Source organism: Trifolium pratense, linkage group LG1 (assembly GCF_020283565.1).
Source record: "Trifolium pratense cultivar HEN17-A07 linkage group LG1, ARS_RC_1.1, whole genome shotgun sequence".
Classification (NCBI taxonomy): domain Eukaryota; kingdom Viridiplantae; phylum Streptophyta; class Magnoliopsida; order Fabales; family Fabaceae; genus Trifolium; species Trifolium pratense.
This window is the reverse complement of record NC_060059.1, coordinates 38,858,435-38,877,421: the sequence shown is the minus strand read 5'-3', so window position 1 is coordinate 38,877,421 and position 18,987 is coordinate 38,858,435. Positions and strand designations below refer to the sequence as shown.

Below are 18,987 nucleotides of genomic sequence, written 5' to 3'. Positions count from 1 at the left end.
CAAGACCATATGTGTAGTCACTAAATTAGTGAATTTACCACTAAACCATTTATTTTTCTAGTAATTTAGTGGTTATAATTTTACATTTTAAAGTGAATAAGTGAAAGTACGGAATTCGAATCATGGTCATGTATATTACATGTAATATTTCTGTCAATTGAATTATGTTTACGGGGACACTAAACCATGAATTTTATATTCGTAATTGTTGACTTTTAAGTTAAGTTTGTTAGTGTTTTTAAAGTAAGATAAATATAAATATATTTATAAGTGATAATTGAATTTTAAGGCATTCTATATTTTAGATTTGACATCACTCCCCTTCACTTGGAATTTATTTTCATAATAAAGAGAAATGGACATAGATACTTAATAGCGTAAATATTCGGAAAATGAATATGTAAATAACTAAATTGATAGAATAGTTTTTGAAAAAACTAAATAAAAGATAAGCAAATATACTGTCTACAAAGATTTTTGTTTTGTTTATATCTCAAGGAAAAAAATCTAAATAAATATATTTGTAATTTGATTAAAGATTTTTTTTGAAAATAAAATTGACTTTATTAAAGATTTTTGGCCGGATCTTAAAATTGAGTTTATGATATTTTTGTTGGAGTTTCACTCAAATGGCAAAGCTGGTGAAAGATTCTAATCGAACATTTATAAATTTGAGCCCAAAAATGATGGAGTTACATGTGAAGGTTTGGGGAATTGTCCGGTGAGGGAGTTCGATTTAGCTTTGTTAATAAAATAATGAGGTTATATTTGGAGGTTTGAGGGTTCGAAGAGTGAGGGAGTTCAATTTAATTTTGTTAAAAAAATGAATAACAACTACCAATAATTATTTAATAACATGCGGTGAAATTATTTTAAAAACTTCATATAACAACTATCAAAAGTCTAAATGAATAACAACTTCGAAAAAATAAACATCATATCAAATTTGAAGACTTGAAAACAACTGAAGTAATCAAATAGTTCGCCCCCCAGTGTTACACTCTCAGAGTGACTCAAAAAATAAAGGCTGAATTGAAAAGACGAAACAAAAGAAATGGGTGAAAATATATTCACACAAAATAGCGGTGTATTAACACAACAAGAATAGGGAAATGACTCGTTAGCATTTACACAATTAAGCACATCACAAGACATAATCAAAGAAACACGTTAAAGCAACGACTGGAAGGTAACAAACATGTTCACATTCAATGACACATATATAATGCATGAGATGTGATCCTAGACTCTGAATGCATGTGGTACCAAGGGTCGGATGTCAGAGTTATTTTACTGAACATTCATCATCATCACAAAACAATGCATCGCCACTTTACAACGTAGATAAACATCGTCACTATACAACGCAAATAAAACATCGTCACTTAACCTCAGACTCATGAATGTATGAATGAGACATAATACTTACGATGACACACGACACAAACAACAACGGCAATTAATCAACGTCATTATACCCCGGCAAACAATTAATGAGGACACTGATAATTTCTCTTCACCTGCAGAATTCGTACTTCTTATATCAGCTTCTGGACGCATCTTTGGTTTGGATTTAACTACACTGTCATTATCCATCGGTGCCTTCGAGTCTAATGATTCAATCTTCACCGCAGTAGGATGTGAATCTGCCGGTGCAGGAGTCTTGATGTTATTTTCTGGTGATGTCGTTAAATCTAACGGTTTTTTCTTCTTTTCCATTGTAGCATCCCCAATTGATTCAGATGAGGACACCGGAAATTTCTCTTCACCTGCAGGATTCGGACTTCGTATATCAGCTTCTGGACGCAACTTTGGTTTGGATTTAACTACACTATCATTTTCCATCGGTGCCTTTGAGTCTAATGATTCAATCTCATTTTCCATTGGTGCATTAGTAGAAGAGTCAGATGCAGGAAGCATGGTGTCATTTTCCAATACCGCCTTTGATGCTAATGATTCAATGTTATTTTCCTCAGATTCCAATGATCCAGAGTTCTTTTTCATCGAATCTGCATCTATTGATGGTTCAATTAAGGAGACGTATTCTTCCACCTGAGCTGTAGAAGCAGGAGATTTAGGATCATTTTCCAATGATTGTTCTGATTCTGATGATTCAGTATCAACTTTAGTAGAATCTGAATCTTTTGACAGATCAATTGAAGGACTAGGTTTGCTTGCTTGACCTAAACTTGTAAGAGTCTCGGTTTTCTCTTCTGACAATTCCTCTAATTTTAATGATTCAATCATTTTCTCTTCTGACAATTTCTCTTCTGATGCTTGCTTATTTGGTTCGTTTGGTGTCTTTGAATCAAATTTAAATCTTCCGGACAATGACTCGGCTAGCAAGGCGCTTGGTGAACCCGGAGCTCCACCGTCCAATCTTTCTAGAAGGATATTTGATGCTGTGATCCGTTGTATCAAATTTGCTACATCAGACTTCGAATCGAGCCACTCAACCTGGCTGACAATTTCCTTAACTTTAGCAAATGCTTCAACAGGTAGACCTTCTTTCTCCTTAATACGAGGAAGATCGATTGAAATAACAGAAAACGAAGAAGCCTCCATATCTGAGAAAAGAACCTTCAACCAGAAACATGGCATATATTTTGTTAAGTTGGCATTATCACTAACCATAACGTACAAAAATAGAGGCAGAGACGGAGAGACATAGATAGAAAGCAACCTCTACTCTAAAATTTTTATGGAAATGATCTTTAGCATTCCATAACATGTCAATTTCATCACGGTTAAGCATCAAAATATTTGATCTTATGAATGCTGTATTAAACATAACCCGGAACATCATTTGTTCACGTTCCAAATCACCTTCCAAACTAATACACTCAAGTACAACATCGCCTTGAACATGACAATGGATGTCAATCTTGACTAGTTCGCAATCAGTCTGTAACAAATATGAACCAAAATTCAATTAAGGGAATTGACAAAAACAACAAATTCTTTAGTCAAGAACCTTGTGGCTTCATCATCGTGACTCGCGATGATGGATCCAGAGGATTCGTGACTCGTGATCCAACTTGAATTGTAAAAAACCATATTAAATTAGAGTAAAAGGAATTAAGTACCACCTGCTTGTAGTGCCGAACAAGTTTGCTCTTTTTCGGAGTAGAAAAGAGAACTTTGGGAGTCCGATTCGCAGGAATAAAAGGGTCTTTTCCAGATATCCTAAATATAGGACGGCAACCACCCTCTCCATCCATATTAGGAATTTGTCGTATAATTACACAGTCCAACGTAAGTGCCCTATCCGGAGGAGGCCATTCTGAACCAACATTTCTTCTTGATATGTACTGAAGATACCTTAATTGTGAAGGTAACGGATTCAATGGTGACATCAATTGCAAAAGTTCCCGAGGCGCTTGCTTATATATCATATCCAGTGTTTTATGTTCCCCTGTACACATTTTTCTATAAATCAAGAGTGCAGCCAGCATAAATGCTAAAACCGGCCATCCACCTTGTTCACAATGCAATAAAACGATATTTCGCTGCCCGAGTTGAAGCCAATTTTCACCTGATCTCAAGAAATGATGGATCATCTCCATGTTAAGTAATGGACAACCTTCATATTGTCTTGGATACTCCATCACAGTCATGTCATACTCACACAAAATGCTTGATATATGGCTTTGGTTTTCTCCTTCTTCCCTCATGTTGAACACCATAGATGAAGCGCCGGGGAAGTGCTCGCCAATTTGCCTAATTATTCTTCCTATATAAACTTTATATTTGTCTTCGTCCATAACATCCGTGGTAAAGCAATAATCAAAGACTACAAATGAAATAACAAAGTAATCACAATCAAATACATATCATGTAACAAAAAAAAAAATCTTGAGATAATGAAATGTACCAAGTAATATGAGATGCCAAACATGTGAACAAACAAAAGAAGTAGCAATAACCTAAAATCAAAAGACTCAAATACTGAGAGATTATAGTGTGTTTGGATTTTGACAAGACCGTGGTATCACTGCGAAGCCAAGTAAAATCTCTGATTTGTAGCATCGGTGAAATGACATTGGAATGTGTGATCAGTTAAGGCAACGTGGATTCAAACACACACTATAAAGTCATGAACCAAGCATACCACAAGCCTTCAGTTTTCTTTCAGTCAATAATCCCCATTCATGAATGAACAATATTTCATAATACTCTCTATTAATACCGACTCTGGAAAGGAAAGATTTACTTATTAACGGAAAAAATAATTAGCTCAATGTTTCATATAAACTCCGAAATTCTGGATGTATGTTTTTTAGAGAAAACAACCATTCAGCTTAATCTCAAACAATATATGTAGAAACTGAAGATATGCAGTTATAACTTCTTTATCAATCAGTTACTTGTAACAGCTGTCATAACTGTTTTACTAGTTGGTTTAATATTAGTTTAGTTAGTTAGAGATTAGTTTCAATAATGTAACTCTTAGCTATCACAGATCCACACTCTATATAAGTGGATCAACCTATTGTATTTCTCTCTAAGTTTTGTGAGTAATAAAATTCTCTCTGGTTTTTGGCTCCATTTCCTCCATTTTCTTGCTTTCTTTGAGCTTGCTTAGCTCCAATGGTGAATCGCCATTAGTTTTCACATGGTATCAGGAGCAATTCTGGTATCCATCACAGTCTTCCGCTTCAATTCTTTGCTCACAATTCTTCTTTTCTTCCCAAATTCAAATTTCTTTTTCGTTGACAAGTTCAACAACATTCACTCATCATGTCTACAGAAAGTTATGCCAGTAGCGTCAATGGCGCTCGCGCTCATGCCAATGCTCAAAACAATCAAAACAAAGGTTACCAAACAGATATTCTAAATCCCTACTTTATGCACCCAAATGAAAATCCTGGTAACATTCTTGCTACTCCTCTATTATCTGGCCCCAATTATCATTCTTGGTCGCGTTCTGTAACTGTTGCTCTTCGATCCAAGCACAAATTGCACTTCATCAATGGTGCTTTACCCCATCCTGCTGATGATGACAGAGACTCCATTGCTTGGGATCGTTGCAACGCTATGATCATCTCATGGATCAGTAATTCTGTGGAGCCTGAAATCTCTCAAAGTATACTATGGATGGACACTGCTGCAGAAATTTGGAAAGAACTCAAAGATCGGTTCTATCAAGGTGATGTTTTTCGCATTTCTGATATTCAAGAGGAGATTTATACATTAAGACAAGGGGATTGTACTGTATCTGCTTACTATACTAAGATGAAGAAATTATGGCAAGAGTTAGACAATTTTTGTCCTATTCCTCACACTAGTTGCAATGATGATTGCACGGTGCTCGATAAAATGCGCACCTATAGGGATAGTGACCAAGTCATTAGATTTCTTAAAGGTTTAAATGATCAACGTGTTGCTGTAAGGTCACAAATCCTGCTCATGAAGCCTTTGCCCAATATTGGCAAGGTTTACTCTTTACTTGTCCAGCAAGAAAGACAATCTTTACTTGTTTTTGATGAATCCAAAATTCTTGCTGCTTCCACTAATCAATCCTCAGGAAGGGGATCTTACTCTCAGAATGGTAGAGGTGAAAGAGATGGTAGAGCCTATGGAGGAAGAGGTAAACCTAAAGGCAACAAAGTCTGCTCTTATTGTGGAATGACCAACCACATCATTGACCAATGCTTCAAAAAACATGGATATCCTCCACATATGCAACAAGGAGGAGCTGTGAATCAGTGCCATAATGATGGTGATGAAGAGGACACAAAATCTATGGCATATGAAGAGGAAACTAGTGAATCAGACAAGGATAATTTGTACTTTACTCCAGATCAGCACAAAGCTTTGCTGGCTCTTCTCCAAATGTCTAACAACATGCAATCTCATAGTGTGAACCAAGTTACCACATCTGCTAATACAGGTATCCTTTGTCCCATTCCTACCCTATCTGATTCCCCTAACACTTTTATCCTAGACACAGGAGCTACAGATTGTTGAGAAACAATCCAATGACTTGTGAAACAAAGTTAGTCATTACCCTTCCTAATGGAACATCAGTTTCCACAAATTTGGCTGGCACCATTTTGTTTGATAAAAACCTGTATATTAGCAATGTTCTTTACTTTCCTAATTTTGCTTTTAATCTAATTTTTGTTCCTAAACTCACACAACATCTAAATTGTTTTTTAGTTTTCAATGGAAATAACTGTTTGATACAGGATTCTTCATCCCAGAAGATGATGGGTGTAGCTGAATTGAATCGTGGATTGTATGTGCTTACACAACCCTCTGTCAGCCCTATGCTTTCAACCCCTGAACATTGTATCAATGTCTCACATAAGACCATTAGTTCTTTAGATAAGTGTGATAGGAATGATGATTGTAATTTGTGGCACATGAGATTTGGCCACCCCTCTTTTGAAAAACTCAGTGATATTAATAAAAAATTTCCCTTTGTTAAAGTTTCAAAATCTTCTTTACCTTGTGATACATGCTTTTATGCAAGGCAGAAAAGATTATTTGGGGTCCATTATCCATTCCTTCTATTTCTGGTTTTAAGTACTTTTTGACAGTTGTTGATGACAAGAGTAGGTTCACATGGGTATACTTAATGAAATTGAAGTCTAAGACCCCAACTTTAATCAAAAATTTTGTAAATATGGTCAATACTCAATTCAATTTCAAAGTAAAATGTACCATAAGTGACAATGGAAATGAATTCAAACTTAAACAGTTTTTACAATGAAAATGGTATTTTGCACAAAAATTCATGTGTGGGAACGCCCCAACAAAATGGGATTGTTGAAAGGAAGCATCAACACATCCTGGCCATTACTAGAGCCCTACCGTTTCAATCCAATTTGCCCAAAATTTCCTGGGCACATGCCATAAGTCACTCTGTTCACATTATTAACAGGTTACCTACACCTTTCTTGTCACACAAGTCACCATTTCAAATTTTATATGACACACTCCCTGATATTAATAATCTCAAAATATTTGGTTCATTATGCTTTTCTTCTACCCTTTCTTCACATAGAAAGAAACTTGACTCTAGATCAAGGAAATGCATTCATTTAGGTTTTAAACTTGGAGTCAAGAGAATTATTCTTTGAACATATTTTTCCACATCAAAATTCCATTCCTCTTAGTGCCAAATCTCATGCACACCACAATCATGAACTCTATGATGATAGTTTTCTTGACTGTCAAGTTACTATCCCTAATATTGTTTCCACTGTTGGACCTTCAAATTCCAACCCTTTATCCTTTAATCATAGTGCATCTTCTGCACCCACTCACAACACAAATATTGACCTCCATCCTCACCCTAATACTTCACCTGTCCATTCTACTCCTCCATACCTCTTCGAAGATCTAATAGGGCCACCCAACATCCTAAATATTGTGCCTGCAGTGAATTTAGCAAAATCACATTGCGCACCGTGATTTTGTTGGAGCTCCAAAGTGTAGCTTTTGTCAAAATCGCAGCAGAACACGGTGGTTCCACCAAACTCACCGTCAATCACAACTGGCATTTTGATTTCAGACTAATAATTAGATACTATAAAGTGAAATGTACAACACTATTACCGGTATAACTGCTATTTGACAACACTTTGTACTAAATATCGTATTGCAGAACTATAGCGATTTGTTCAAAACTTCAAATTTTGCAAAATAAGCCATACATGTCATACATAACACAACCCACCAACAGAAAATGGATAAAGATACAATTTTTACACTAAAAGAAGCCAACATTGTTGAGATGATAAAAAAAGAGCAAAGAAGAAACGTACCATAAACCCTTTCAGTGATTTCAAGAAGGCCATCAGGGGGTTTCTTATTGAATAACTTACGGAACAATGCCATTTATGTAAAAGATCTTAAGAACCCTAATTGAACCAACATTGGTGATTTTGAATCAAAAGAGTAACATGAGAGTGGTTGATTCTGACATGGTGGAAGAAGTTGTTGTTTTTGTTAGAATTTTGGAAGCTTATTTTGTTTAGAAGAAAGAACAATTTGGTTTGGATCCGAGCGAGGTTTCTCTCTCTAACGCAATCTGTGTTTCTATGTCCGTATCTTAATTTTTTTGTTTTATTTTGGTTTGTGAGAGACGATGATGATTATTTATTTGTTTTTCTCTTACATAGGACAAAGATACAAAACATTTAGTACTAGGATAAGATCGTACTAGGTTATTTGCGCACACATAATATATGTCTAATCACATTTTTTTTTTCTTTTCAAACTGTCTAGTGACTAGAAATTTTATTCTTAAAGTGAATAAATGGAATGATCGGAGTTCGAACTTCGACTCTTTACATATATAATGCAATATTGCAATATCCCTACCAACTATTAAGCTCATGGGATCGACCCAACTGAGTTAAACTCACGAGATTGTTTAATCATAATTTTATATGTTCAAAAATATATAAAAATGAAAACACTATTAAAATATAGTCAAAAAAACATTTTTAAAATAGGTTAGTGCTATGGACATGGTAGACCATTTTTATAAATGGTTCACTGTGTACTGGTATTTAAAATCATTAGAAATTTTAACAATTGTCGACAATATTTTTTAAGATAAAAAAAAAATCATAGTCTTTATGGCTAAAAGAATGATTGAAGTCGATTCAATACATGTTATATTTTTTTTCTCGTTATTTTAGCCAAATTGGTATCAATTAAGTTATTATTTTAATCGTAAAAATGAAGATGGTCATTAACTTATACTTTTAAACAACATATATCGTCGTTAAAATTTTAAATATTTTTAAAAAACTTGTTCACGATAGACCACTTATAGAAATGGTCCATATTAAAATTTTCTTTTTAAAAAGATATTTTCTCTCCCCACCCCCATGAATCTTTTATCCCCCTTGAATTTCCAATTTTGCCCTTGAAAAAATTTCGGTTCGTAGAAACCAAAGTTTTTTTTTTGCCTTGAAAACAAATTTCGGTTTCTAAAAACCGAAATTTACTCTGATTTTGCACTAGAAAAATTTCGGTTTCTGCGAACCAAATGTTTCTGCAAGGGCAAAATTGGAATATTGAGGGGTATAAAAGATTCATGGGAGGGGTGAAGAGAAAATATCTTTTAAAAAAGGCTTATAAAAATAAATTTTTTTTTATTGTTTCCACTTCTCCTTTTACATAAATAGTCTTATAAAAAAACACCGGTGTACTTTATTTAAAAAATAATAATTTGTCCTGATATGAGTCTATGTAAGCTAGACCTACATCCTGTAGGTCAGTCTGCCTGAATCCCACCCCTACAATCACCCTTTGTGAATTGGAAACAATTTTTTTTATGGGATAGTTATAGTTATAGCTAAAAAGGGAGTTCAATTTAGTTTTGTTAGAAAAATGGTGTTGTACGTTAGAAATTTTTTTTTTTCAGCGCTAGCTGATAATTGGGTGTGAAAATTGGATATTGATGATGGCTACCAATCAAAGGAGTGCTGTTCTATGTTACTTGATAATTGTTTACATGTTCTTCAATTTTATGGTTCTCATTTGTTTGGTAAGGAAGGGTATTCGAAACTGTTTTCGGGTGATCTCATTGGCATGTATATGAGTTCTTTGAAAAGAGACAGAGAGAAAGAATAACGTCCATGAAAAGGAAAATCTATCTTTTATTTGATATTAATTCTCTGATTTTTAGATAAGGGTACACGATAATCTATTTAGCTGCGAGATAAGTAAAATCTGATAAAAAATTATTTACACTAAAAATTGAACATGAATTTTCTTAAACGAATCGTTTTAAAGGATTTATTAAACATTTGAATTCAAATTGCAAAAAATTATCGTTTAAATAGAAACAATAATCAACCAAAAAGAGGACATATAATAATGCAGAAACTATTTCAATTGAGTGCACACATTACATTACATGATCATAATAACAAGCTAACAAGCAAAAGTCAAGTAGTACTAATATATGAGGGAGATCCATACCTAAAGCGATAAATTAACTATCGTATAAGTAATAGATATTAGAGTCTCTTAACCACTTAGCTCATAGTTTTATTATTGACCAATTCATATGAAAAAACAATTGTATACAAAGAGGTCAGTTTCTTAAATAAATCTAAGTTACTAATTACGTACATGTAATGTTCAAGAAAGTGTTTTAAATAAGATGGCCACCCATGAAAATAATCTAGAAGAAAAAGAAAGAAAGAATAGTCTCATACTTTCACATGAATTGGCACATTAATTATATTTGCCTTGAATCAATGTGAAGAGAATTAATACTAGATGGTACATATTGACAATTAAGTTTTAAATGTCAACTTCCAAACGAATTTTGAAGTGGATAAACGATGACAATATAAAGGCTGGGGTGGGAATGACTTATCGACCCTTCTTTATGGGATCTCTGCTTTGACTTTATATTCAGAGCAACAACTGCCCCAACGATATGAAGGAATTTATACAACGTTGATTAAGAAAATTATAGTATTGATAATACAATAATATAGTTGCATCAATAACTTTTTAGAATATCCCGCAAATACAATTTATTTTAGGAGAAACTCATTAGTCTAATGTCTTGCTTTGTTGTATGTATTTTTAATTTGAATAAAATTGGTGTAAGAAATCAACAATGAATTTGTCTAAGTAATAAGGATCGTAGTCCCCATAAGCAAATGGTTAGGATTTCAATTTCTAATTTTTGTGAAAAAAATTCAATTAGAAGGAAAAAACTTATTTTGTGTACCTCACAGGTTTCTCTGACAAAGATTAATTATTGGTAACAGCAGTAGAAACTTGGTACCATGATATCGATAATTTTCTCTAACTTAAACTGAGAAATACCTCCTCGTCTTAAATTTAATATTACAAAAGAAAAATATTAGTATTCTTTTGATTCCAACGAGTTTGACATTTTTGCAGGAAAAAACTAGTTTGACTTTTAATTTTAGACAATTATGGATTAAAGTTTTGTTAGAGAGAAAAAAGTATTGGAAATTTTTTTCTCCCTACCTTAAACATTTGTTTGATTCAAAAGAAACAAGGAGAAAAGAAAAATTTGAGAGCAAAAGAGAAGAAAAAGAAGCAAGTCTCTTGCTTGACACATATTAATTATTGGAAATATTAGCTACAAGGGAGGAATTCTATCAACTAGTCATGATAGAGTTGTGTGTTTCTGCTTCCAGTATGATGAATCATGTGCTCATCAATTTTGTTTCATAACTAATGAATGAGTCATTACAACAATACTTCATCTCTTATCTCTTTGAAGGATAACCGTCGTTATCTCATTGTTTGTTTTTTTTTTTAAAGAAAAACTAAATTAGTCCATCTAAATTGACACCAGAGTAAATTGAGGAACATACTCTTGGATCTCAAGTCAATACCACCAGACGAACTCAAATGGGTTGTTGTTATCTCATTGTTAGTGTTTTAGATTGGTTTGTGCAAGGATTTCAAATGTTGTGCCTAAGCGGAGCCTATAGTAGTGAATGTGCATTACGCTCATCTTACGCCTAAATCATGCAATTGTGTTGTGTTTATACTACCGCCAACATATTTTATTATACTTATTGCACTCTAGACCTTCTTCTCAAACTCCTTCAACATCCCAACTTTTAATATGTATTTCTCTTCATCCATACATTGGTTTATTTGAGTATTTGTTTAAACACTTCCTAAGATCTTTATGCCGATTCTTTGGAGATACCATAAGCACTTTTATCTCATCTCATAAGCTATAAGTTGAAAGATACTATAAGGACTGTTTTTTCATGTTCCGCTCATATACGGTGTCTTTATTTTGTAGTTCCCCTTTTTTTGATCTCTGTTCGTCTTGTACAGAAATCGGTTATTATTAATAGGCTTAATTAGTCTATTGGTCCCTTAAAGACATTTTAGGTTTCACAATGGTCCCTTAAAGAAAAAAAATGTTTGGATTGGTCCCTTAAAGACATATGTTTTTCACATTGGTCCTTTCCGTCAATTTTTTACAAAAAGCGCTAGTTTTAGTTGACTGAATTGTGGATGTCATTAAGTGTAAGTGGTCCACCAAAAACCTTATTAATTTTTAAATTTTAACCATTTAAATTTTTTGTTATGTTTGGAGTTAAAATTTAACGGAAATGACCAATATGACAAACATATATGTCTTTCTGAGACCAATCCGAATCTTTTTTTCTTTAAGGGACCAATCCGAACATTTTTTTCTTTAAGGACCATTGTGAAACCTAAAATGTTTTTAAGAAACCAATGGACCCGGATTTGCTACAGTCCTAAAAGTACGCGGTTTAACGCGGTTTTTAATCTCGTCCATTAAATTCAGATCGGGCGGCTTAGATTAAAAATGGGGTTTTTCTAATTAAATCGATCTCATCCATTAAAATCAAATCGAACGATTTAAAATAAAAACAACGTGTTAATGTGTGCTAATTTGACAGCATCAAATCTAATTCCGAAACGTAGGGTAGCATATAACGGTTGGGAAATCTTAAGAGTTAAGAAGGGTGTTTAACATGGGACCCACACGCTTGCTTGTCTAAGTCTTTGGCCAATCAATCACCAACGACATGTTCGTTCCTTCGTTGCCACTTGCAAACAACATCCAACTAACTACATAGCGTGATTTCTTTATTTACTCGCGACTAGAATTTTATTTTTTAAATTTTAAATTTAATAATTTTATATATTACATGTAATATTTCTACTAACTGATTCATGAAGAATCTATTTATTAGCTTTTATCGTTTCTTCATTTATACCGTAAATAATATATTAATGATATTTATTTCGCATTAATTTTTTTATTTGTTTCTATTCTTCTCATAAATAAACTATAAACAAAAAACAATAAATAGAGCAAAGCACAAATCTTGTTTGGCCGACCCAAACAGAATGAAGCATCATTTTTTGCTTTTTTTCCACTAATCAGCTTTTCACGTTTGTGCCACTTTCCCATTTTCAATTATTATTTTATACACAACCCTTTCCCTTCACCATTTGTCTTCAAATTACGTTTTTTTTTTTTGCCTACTAAACCAAACCTCATTCGACCAAAAGCTTAAGGTTCGTGTACCTTAATTAACCAATAATAAGGTATTTTTCTCTCTTCCAACATTTGACTTTGTCCATTCATTTACATTGTTGCCGCTTATTTGACTTCACAACTTATATATTCATATCTCCTTCTGCTATATATAATGCTTATGATTAATTGATTATATCATTATCTTAATTATAATTATAATCTTGTGTGTTATTTTGGATCTTTTCAAATTTTATGATGATGAGGATTGGATTTCAGTTTTTGATTCTTGTGTTGATAATTTCTACAACAGTGAGAGATAGAATGGCCACAGCAGATAATGCATACACTCTTGATACAGTGAGGGAGGCTTTGGTTAGACAAGAAGATACAATTGTTTTTGGTCTTATTGAGAGAGCAAAGTTTCCTTTTAATTCTCAAACTTATGATCAGAAATATCTTGAAATTCCTGGTTTTTGTGGCTCATTGATTGAGTTTGTTGTCAAAGACACTGAGATTGTTCAAGCTAAGGTAAATAATTATCGTCTGTTTGAATTGATTTATTTGAGTTTATCTACTTGTATAAGCACTTGTGAGACGAGAGCTTATAGATACAACTTACAACATTGGCCTGTTTGAAATGACTGATTTTTTAGTTTATGAAAAATAGCTTATGCAAATAAATAAATTTTTATGTTTTTTTTAATGGCAAATTTTTATGTTAATTCATAAGTTCTCACTAACAAAAATGTATCTTCATAAGTTATTTCTCATAAATCACACCTTGACAAACTTATGAATAATACATAAAAGTTTATTTATTTGCATAAGCTTAAAAATAAGTGAATCCAAATAGGCTCCATGTCCATTAGCTGTTTTTAGCTTTCATAAGTTGTTTATGAAAATGGCTTATAGCTTATATGAAAATAATTCGACTTTATTTTATATTTTTTTATAGAAATAGCGCAGCGTATACATAAGTACTTATATGACTAACGATTATGCTTCAAGGACTTAATTTGTTTATCAAAAACAGTTACTTAGTACTATTGCATTATCTCTTCTTGGTTTGGCTACTTTCATGTCCTGTTTTGTTTTAGATTTGTTATGTCATGATAATGATAATTGTCTTGTGCTTACCTTGTCACATTAATCATATGATAGAAAATGTTTTGTCGAAACTGTTAAGTTATCTATAACCCTTTAGTGGTTTGAGAAAATGTTTTCCTTTTATTTCTCACATGTTCCGCAAAACATTTGTGAATGTATAGAATGTTTTCTCAAACCAAATAGTTCCTGGTTTTACAAGGTAGCTCGGTTGGTGAGCTATGAGACACGAGAGTTTTAAGCGTAAGGTTCAAAGTTCAAATCCTGAAAACTAACACAAGAAGCAACTTACTAACATTTGCTTAGCAGATCTTGAATACTTTAGCTGATAATTTTTTTGGCAATCTAGCATCAAAGGACTTGCGAATTTAAGACACGTTTTGAATACAAACTTGGAATAATGCTAAGAGTCTCAAACAAAGGAATCCTAGTAGCATGCTAGCTAACAGTGATACATTTATACTGCTTTTTCTTTATGAGATGAAACTTCTATAGAACTTTTACATTTTTTGTTTATAATTTTCTGCTTTTGTTATGCTATTGCATTTGAAAGTATATTGTGTGTAAAATAATGTGGTTATATTACAGGCTGGAAGATATGAAAACCCTGAAGAGAATGCTTTCTTTCCGGAAAATTTACTATCATCACTTGTGCCATCTTACCCTTTCACAAAGGTAATTCATTAAAACTGATATGATTCTCTGTTTTCCACAGCTTATACAACTAAGAATAAAAATGACTTATTTTAAAATTGATTCCATATGTAGATTTTGCATCCTGGAGCCGCTTCGATTAACATAAACAAGTCCATATGGAAAATATACTTTCAAGACTTGCTTCCGTTGTTTGTTAGTTCCGGCGATGATGGCAACTATGCACAAACTGCTGCTAGTGATCTCTCATTGTTGCAGGTAAAGTTTTCTCATAAAAAGCTCTTTTATGAGTATGTTTAGGGATGAATTATGTAGGGCAGCCTATATGATCAACAACCAGTTCCATTTTTGTCAAAAAAAAACAGTCTCAAATATCATTTTGTCCATGTATTTTGGTTTAACTCACGAGTCTTTCGAATATAAACTCAGGCCTGTTTGGATTGGCTTATTCATTCTATAAGATATCTGCAGGCTATCTCTAAAAGAGTTCATTATGGAAAGTTTGTAGCTGAAGTGAAATTCAGGGAATCTCCTCAAGACTATGAGCCTTTAATTCATGCTAAGGTATAAATTGATTGCAGATTACTGATTGTTGGCAAATTTAGTTCCATCATTCTTCTTTTTGTTTTAGCAGAGTTCCATCATTCTTATATCTTCACTTTTAAACATAAGAGCATCCTTTTGCATGCATTCCATGATAATATGTATCATGTTTTAGCAGATCAAACGCACCCTTAAGGTTACAAGACCAGTTCTTACAATTAGCCGAGATGATGTCGGTCATTTAGTTCTTGACATCAATGAACTTTCAAAATGATTTTTGAAATCTCTCTAATCGTCAATAACTTTACTTGTAGGACAAAGAAGGGTTGATGAAATTGTTGACATTTAAGAGTGTTGAAGAGATGGTGAAGAAGAGAGTTGAAAAGAAGGCAACATTGTTTGGGCAGGGAATAAGTCTTAACAGCAGCGATGACAACAATGGTAAACAAAAGTTTGATCCATCAGTGGCTTCTAAATTGTATGAGAAATGGGTAATACCTCTTACTAAGGAGGTTCAGGTCGAGTATCTGTTGCAGCGTCTCGATTGATTGATGACATTATTATTATTTCAATGTAATTTTAAGAAAGGAACACATGACATCATTGTTCAAAAGCATCCTTCATTGCTAATTTATTGTGACATATGATTAAAAAAATAATATTTGATTAAACTATTATTCGATACTATACTTTGATTAAACTTGAATATCTAGTTAACATGCATCATGTTGTTGGTGCAGACACTTTGCAATGCATGTGGACTTAGATTGGCAAGGTTGGAAAAAGCAGCTGCTAAAGAAGATTGTGGAAAGAACAAGACTCGTGTTAATTCTACCGGTTTATCATCTGCTTCTACTGGCTCACCATTGAGAAAGTGAAGAAGCCTTGATGGTTTTGCATTAGATTTGAGGAACAACTGAGGTGGCATGCATGCAATACTTCGCATGGATTTATCTTTCATTAAATAAAACCACCGGATAAATCCATGAGAAGTACTGCAGGCACGCCACCTCAGTTATTCCTCAAATCTAATGCAAAACTATCAAGGCTTCTTCACTTCCTCAGATGGTGAGCCGGTAGAAGCAGATGATGAGCCAGTAGAATTAGCAGGAGACTTGTTCTTTCCACAATCTTCTTTAGCAGCTGCCTTTTTCAACCTTGCCAATCTTAATCCACAAGCATTGCAAAGGGTCTAAACCAACAACATGTTGCATGTTAAATAGATATTCAAATTTAATCATAATATATACTATGGAATAATACTGTAGCAGAGAATAGTGTAATGAAGGGGAGAAATTTTATAGTGAGGAAGGGAAGGGAGAGGAGGAAATTAAAATGGATGGGAATGTTAACTTATATTTTAATAATTCTGTAAAGTTGTATGTGACATTTAATATAAGATTATTTGTCAATTATAAACAAATTTTCTTTTACTTTCATCTTTTTGGGATATGGGGATTAAGACCTTGACATGTGTCATGAATGAACACAACTTTGAACTAAATTGTGCATTTGATAGAATTATATGATATGAATGTTTGATTAAGATTTGACGATCTAAATTTCAATGTTATAAATCAAATTCAAAATACAACGACACACCCTTACAAATAACATGAAACATTTGATCTTAATATAACAGTCTAAAGTAGCAACTACATGAACGAAGATATTCTTAATCCCTCCTAATATAGACAATATCTTAGATACAACCCTTACAAAATGCTACACACTTTTGTTGTATTTGGTTCTGTGATCAGCATCATAAAACACATGCTACAAGGTTGTAGCATTTGACATAAGACGCACAATTGTTTCGTGCATCCTGGTAATTAGGGAAGTGAGTTCCAAATAAAGTGTGAAATTAAAGGTGGGGGGAGTGCTAGAAATTCAAAAAACTTGATTACTATTTGTGGAGGCAAATGGAATCTCTAGTATTATTAGAATAGTCTAAGGCATTATATAGCCAAAGAACAAAGGGTACAAAACGGTTACAACAAACAAAACAACAAACTAACTAACTGACTTGGGCCTCAAGCAAGCCACGCGCGCGCACGTCCTCAGGACGGCCAAGCCAGGCCTGCCAGCTTAGGCCTGCTGCACACACCATTCAAGCCTGTACAAGCTAGATCAATCATACTACTAACATATGTCTAACATTGCCTCTCCTAAACTGAACTTACACAACACAAACACACAATCAGCTTCAGTTTATATCCTCAAGTTTGCACAGTCCAAGTAACTCCCTAATTCTGCAGAAATTGTCAAGGCTTAATGCTTTGGTCATGATGTCTCCAATTTGCTCAAAGGATGAGCAATGCTGCAACTGTATCTTACCATCTTTAGTTAGATCTCTGAGGAAATGAAATCTAACATCTATATGCTTGCTTCTTCCATGCATAACTGGATTTCTTGACAGCTTAATTGATGTGCTGTTGTCACAAAAGATGGTGATGCATTCATTCATATCTGAACTGATGTGGGCAATCAACCTTGACAGCCAGATAGCTTGGCAAGCACAATTAGCTGCTGCTATGAACTCAGCTTCAGTTGTGGACAGAGTAACAATAGGCTGTTTCTTAGAGGACCATGACACAGCTTTTGATCCAATCATAAAAACATAACCTGATGTGCTCTTCCTGTCATCAAGATCTCCTGCATAGTTGTTGAAATACAAAAGTAAGTATGTTTTTATCGTCTCCACAGGGACTGATGCGATATCGATGCTGTTCAACAATTAATATAATTTCAAGTAAAGGATTTCGAAGATGGTTGATTACGAAAGTTGCGAATACATGAAAGTAGTAAAGATGATTAATTTGACAGAGAGATTAAATTGCTGGGATTAGCTTTCAATCACTCATTCATACATATTCCCCTAATCAGTTACACAGGTTCTAGTCATCTATCAATATTATCACGTATCGCTCGTCGAACGTTTCCGTGTCCAGATAACGCCGAGATATCTATTGCATCTATTAACCTCCGATGTCTCGGATCGTCAATTAATACAATAACATTAAGATTTGATACTCTAAGTGAATATTAAACCTAAATCTATGTCTAGAATTTAGAGTTCAATAGATATTATCCTAGTTCTTAGATTCAAAAGGTATATGTCTATAACAATTCAAATCAAAGATTAAAACAATGAAAACAAAGATAACATCAATATTGAGAGACAACTAAAACCATATATAAAATCATGATCAATAGAAACACACACTAATAGAGTAATTTACACCTAATCCCAACAAAAGAGAGAATTAGTTATACATAATAACCTTACGATACATAGCTAGAAGAGATGGAAAGATGATAAAGATGATTCCTCTGCTCTTCTTGGTAGCTCTCAATCTCCTCTGCCTTCACCCTCTCTCATGAAGTTTTGTGTGTTGTTGTAAGAGTGAATGAATTCCTTTTTCCTTAAGCTCATGGCCTCTTATTTATAGCAATTCCTTCACCGCCCATTTAGTTTTCTTCACCCTTTGGGTTTCCTTAATCCCAATATCTTAAGAGACATAATCATGAAGCTTTTTCAAATTAGCCTTATCTTATCACTTTTTGTAAGATACTTTTTGACCAAAGAATTTATATCATAAATGATCACTTGTATTAACGTGATGGACCAGCTCTCTTTAATTTGGATAAAATTGTGATAAGTCTTGCCAACTTGAGCTATTAGTATCACC

General features: G+C 33.5%; 2 protein-coding genes across 3 annotated transcripts; one reads left to right on the top strand and one right to left on the bottom strand.

Moving 5' to 3' along the window:
• Positions 1 to 919: 919 nt before the first annotated feature.
• LOC123915993 (formin-like protein 18) lies at positions 920 to 8,163 on the bottom strand. Its single transcript, XM_045967309.1, has 4 exons — positions 7,776 to 8,163; positions 3,090 to 3,793; positions 2,684 to 2,905; positions 920 to 2,580 (listed from the first exon to the last, which is right to left on the bottom strand). The coding sequence occupies exons 1-4, from the start codon at positions 7,846 to 7,848 to the stop codon at positions 1,426 to 1,428; spliced, it is 2,154 nt and encodes a 717-aa protein (XP_045823265.1). The 5' UTR covers positions 7,849 to 8,163; the 3' UTR covers positions 920 to 1,425.
• A 4,680-nt stretch (positions 8,164 to 12,843) lies between these two features.
• Positions 12,844 to 16,734, top strand: LOC123915964 (chorismate mutase 2). 2 transcript variants are annotated; one of them, XM_045967268.1, is made up of 6 exons: positions 12,845 to 13,062; positions 13,305 to 13,522; positions 14,687 to 14,773; positions 14,867 to 15,010; positions 15,224 to 15,316; positions 15,610 to 16,734. In XM_045967268.1, exons 2-6 carry the CDS (start codon positions 13,316 to 13,318, stop codon positions 15,841 to 15,843), a joined length of 765 nt encoding a protein of 254 aa, XP_045823224.1. In that variant the 5' UTR covers positions 12,845 to 13,062; positions 13,305 to 13,315; the 3' UTR covers positions 15,844 to 16,734. The 2 variants fall into 2 exon arrangements, with proteins under 2 accessions (XP_045823232.1, XP_045823224.1); XM_045967276.1 differs by having other exon boundaries at positions 12,844 to 13,522.
• Positions 16,735 to 18,987: the final 2,253 nt, after the last annotated feature.